The 4,077-nt window shown below is 34.9% G+C and overlaps 1 protein-coding gene across 1 annotated transcript; it reads left to right on the top strand.

Moving 5' to 3' along the window:
- The first annotated feature begins 519 nt into the window (after positions 1–519).
- On the top strand, positions 520–1,440 carry LOC107795773 (uncharacterized). The gene is made up of 2 exons (XM_016618457.2): positions 520–849; positions 1,219–1,440. Exons 1-2 carry the CDS (start codon positions 576–578, stop codon positions 1,296–1,298), a joined length of 354 nt encoding a protein of 117 aa, XP_016473943.2. The 5' UTR covers positions 520–575; the 3' UTR covers positions 1,299–1,440.
- Positions 1,441–4,077: the final 2,637 nt, after the last annotated feature.

Raw genomic sequence — 4,077 nt, 5'->3', positions numbered from 1 at the left:
GTGTACCTGGAAAATTCAATAACCATGCAAGAATTAAGGAGCAAAGCACAGAAAAATAATTTTCATCATGTATAAATATGAGAGGAAGGTAATAAAATTTTGGGAGTTAATAACCACCAAAAATTGTATCGAATTCTGGCGATTCTGCAAACCTACACAATAAAACCGCCACAAAAAAAATTATTTTGTGGGAGTTGAAAAAATGCCACAAAATGAATTAATAGTGAGAGTTTTTACGACTCCCACAAATAAACCAGTCACAATTTAACATATTTTTTGTAGTGATTTATGATAAGTAGAAACTATTATCTTCATCAAAATACTCTTCAAACATTAAATATTTCACTAGCATTTCAAGTGTATAAGTTAAAAACTTTCAAACATCGATGACCAAATCAGTATTTACAACAATTCTCCACCACACAAATACACACAACTTATCTAGATATAAACCTAAAAAAAAAAGACTTTGGTTTTATGCTATACGTTTCCTCTATAAATAGTTCGCTATGAGAACCTTACTTCTGCATCAACAAGCTAAGATAAATCACTTACTATACTCTTAAGAAAAATCAATGGCAGTGAAAGGTTTTGCGGTGTTGTTGTTCGTTGCAATGCTTCTCATGTCAATAGATTCCATGGCTCAACAACGTGATCCCGTATGCGCAGCATTATGCGCAATTAGGTGTGGAACAAGGCCTGTATGCTTAGCTAGGTGCCTTGCTGGTTGCTTTATTGCAAGTAATGACACCTTAGACGAATCTCATTCTACTTCAGTTGAAGCTAGAAACCGCGTCTGCAATGTTGGATGTTCCCTTGGCCATTGTTCCCAATTCCTATTCCAATATGGTACCTCTCTCCTTGCAACCGGATTTAACATTTTTTTATTTTCTATATAGTTGACTTATTGTTTCGTTACAATCCTTAGTTTATGACTGCAATATTAAAAGTTGGACGAGTACAACTATAACATACCCCGTGTGATTTCATATATAAGTGGGGTTTGGGACAGGTGAGGTGTACGCATACCTTATCCCTATCTTGTGTTATGTATAGAAGTTATTTCCTATAGAAAAATTGAATGACTATTCATGAAATTATATTAACCACTAATTGAGAAAAGCATTTTCGGCTTTCTGATATAGTCATAGATATGTCATTGGCTACTAGTACTTAATCTTGAGACTTACAAAATTATTTTTCTGGTTAATGTTGCAGATAACGAGAAGTTTGGAACTTGCATGGCAAACTGCAGTGAGAACTATTGCATTGGCAACAGTACTCTAGAGAAAGCTTAAGAAGCAAGCATTTGCTCTAAGAAATAAGTAAACTTTGCCACAGTATGTGTCTGTGATAATGACACTGTGTACTCCTATAAATAAGTGGCAAACTCGTGTTTTGTGATCCAATTATCTAATAAGATCTTTTCAGTTCAGTCAATATATCCGTGACCTTTTTATGGGAAAAAAATCATATATCAACAAGAAAATCAATACCTAAATCAAATTGATGAATTATATAATACAACAAAATCAATAATAACTATGCCTCAGTTCTAACCGTCGATAACTTTATCTAACGGCTGAAGATCTTGATACCTACCCTTATACATCACATGTTCATAAACTTTATATATATACACCCGAAATTGCTTTAAGATTTCATGCTTTTTGTAAGAATATAAAATCGAAATATTCCTAAAAAACTTTTTATGTTATTGTTCCAAAAACCTAGAGGGAAGAAAGCATATAGTTCATCCAGCTAAACCTGGTATTATTGACAACACAGCTAGCGAAGCATGGAAATTACTTTGGCTCAGTGAAGAAATAAATGAGGTTATCCAATATTAACACCATGCAATTATAATGGAAATTTTAAGATTCTGTTGTATTAAAAAATAACGTAACTCTTTTTTAAAATATAATTCCAAAGTAAAATATGTTATTTCTCAAGATACAGTTTTAAAAATCTATTAACATATGAAAGCTAATTAATAAAATATTATCTGAATTGTTAGTGTTACTCTACTCGACTTAATTTTATACACACACAGAGTTTTGTATTATTTCTTAAAACATAGATTATCATTTTTATGAACTTAATCATATTAACGCACAACAAATGGATCTTTGTAGTCGATCCTTAAACAATCATATGATATGATGTATAACAACGAAAGAGAAGCACGAAGACTTATTAGAAACTTAGTTGAACGGTCCAGAGAAAATGATAAAATTAGTCCTTTATGTTTGAGGGATTGGTCTAAGATAGTCCCTTAAATATTCATTTAAGCAATTTTAGCTCATTAATTATCCAAAATTCGGCACTTTCAGTCTCTATTATAGTATTTATAACACGTAGAGGCATTTATCTTTGACGAATTGACTCATGAGAAGTATGTGAGACATTAAACTGAAAAAACCTACTGGGACATGCTTCTCCCGATTCATTTTTTTTTTGGGTAATAAAAAGATTTATTTACCAGTAATATTTACACATTGTTCTGTTCTAGCCTGATCTGGACAGCAGTCCCAGATTCAGCTACTCGTCTTTCCTTCCCTCTTACTAACTGTTATACCTTCTATTTAAACAACTAATTGAACAGTAGGATAGTAATTAAGCTCCATTAGTCTTCTCTGTAATCTCTGCCTGGAAGCCCCTCGACCATGTACATCTTGTGTTATTAATCTACTAAGTATTATTGCTGACCTTTGCTTTGCTTGAAATATTCTGTCATTTCTTTCTTGCCAAATATAGAACAAGCTGCCAGCAAGCGTTAATCTGTATACTTCAGCTTTTGTGCTCCTCCCGTTATAGTGTCTCTCGGCCTATACTACCTCACTTGCCCATGGTATCACATATCTGTGTATCCCTTGCCATTCCAATATTGTTGTCCACACTTATGATGAATATGAACAACTGAAGAAGAGATGGTCTATGGTTTCTTCTTCTGTATTGCATAGTGGGCAAGTTGTGTCATCCAAACATCCCCATCCTCTCAATCAGTCTTTAGTTAGTAGTCTTCGATGAGCAGCCACGTATAAAGTAAAATCCACTTAGGCAACCTAGCATTATTGCAGACCGGTCTTCTCCATGAAACTTTAACAAAGTCTCCTATAAGGTGCAGATACATGGCCTTTATGGAGAACTTGTCCATTCCTTCTACATCCTCTTCTGCATATCCAGCTTCCTCAAAGTAGTTCTTAGCTTTCAGTATCTTTTGAACAATCCAAAAGGCTTTCTTTGGCTCAGCACCCCACAAAGAGTTATGTTTCTTGTAGTAAATGTGAATCCATTGCACCCACATCTATACATTTTCCTTGCATAGGTTCCATAGGAGTTTGCAAACAGCTGCCCTATTCCATGTTCCTACATCAAGTAAGTTCAGTCCACCTGCTGCTCTAGGTTGGCACAGTTTGTCTTAAGCCAGTAGTGCTTTCTTTGATACCTCCACCCCTTCAGTCTATAGGAATATTCGACACACATTCTCAATTAGTTGAGTCAGCTTCTTTGGCAACAGAAATACCTGGGACCAGAATACTTGAATAGAGAAGAGGACACTTTTAATGAGTTATATTCTCCTTGCATAAGATAGAAACCTTGAAGTCCAAGACTGAATTCTCCCTAACATCTTCTCAATGAGAGGCTGACACTAAACAAGTGATAGTCATTTGGTACCTAGGAGCACCTCCAGATATCTAACTGGTAATGTCCCTTTTCAGAAGCCTAAGACTTGCAATATCTCATGTTGAATATCAGTACGTACTCCTCCAAAGAAAATAAAACTTTTGTCAGCATTAACAACTAGTCCTGAGGCCTTTGAGAATTTCTAAAAGCATTTATACAACAGTTGCACAAATATGATATCACCTCTACAGAAGAGCAGTAAATCATTAGCAAAACTGAGTTGGACAATATTCATTTTGGCACACTTAGGAAGTTAGGATGGTAGTTGAAGTTAGGATCCTTCCTGAGTGTCTTCAGAAGCCTAGTCAAGTACTCCATAGCCAACACAAATAGATAAGGAGACAAGAGGTCTTCCTGTCTCAAACCTTTATTTGCCTGGAATAGTGTTGT

The sequence above is a fragment of the Nicotiana tabacum genome, chromosome 12 (genome assembly GCF_000715075.1).
Source record: "Nicotiana tabacum cultivar K326 chromosome 12, ASM71507v2, whole genome shotgun sequence".
Classification (NCBI taxonomy): Eukaryota; Viridiplantae; Streptophyta; class Magnoliopsida; order Solanales; family Solanaceae; genus Nicotiana; species Nicotiana tabacum.
Note: the sequence above shows the minus strand (reverse complement) of the source record. Positions and strands in the feature narration are given on the sequence as shown.

Bases quoted from the DNA above. Each gene is read 5' to 3' on its own strand.
- LOC107795773 (XM_016618457.2), top strand. From the start codon at position 576: ATGGCAGTGAAAGGTTTTGCGGTGTTGTTGTTCGTTGCAATGCTTCTC. The intron at 850-1,218 runs GTACCTCTCTCC...TTAATGTTGCAG, and splicing joins CCAATTCCTATTCCAATATG to ATAACGAGAAGTTTGGAACT.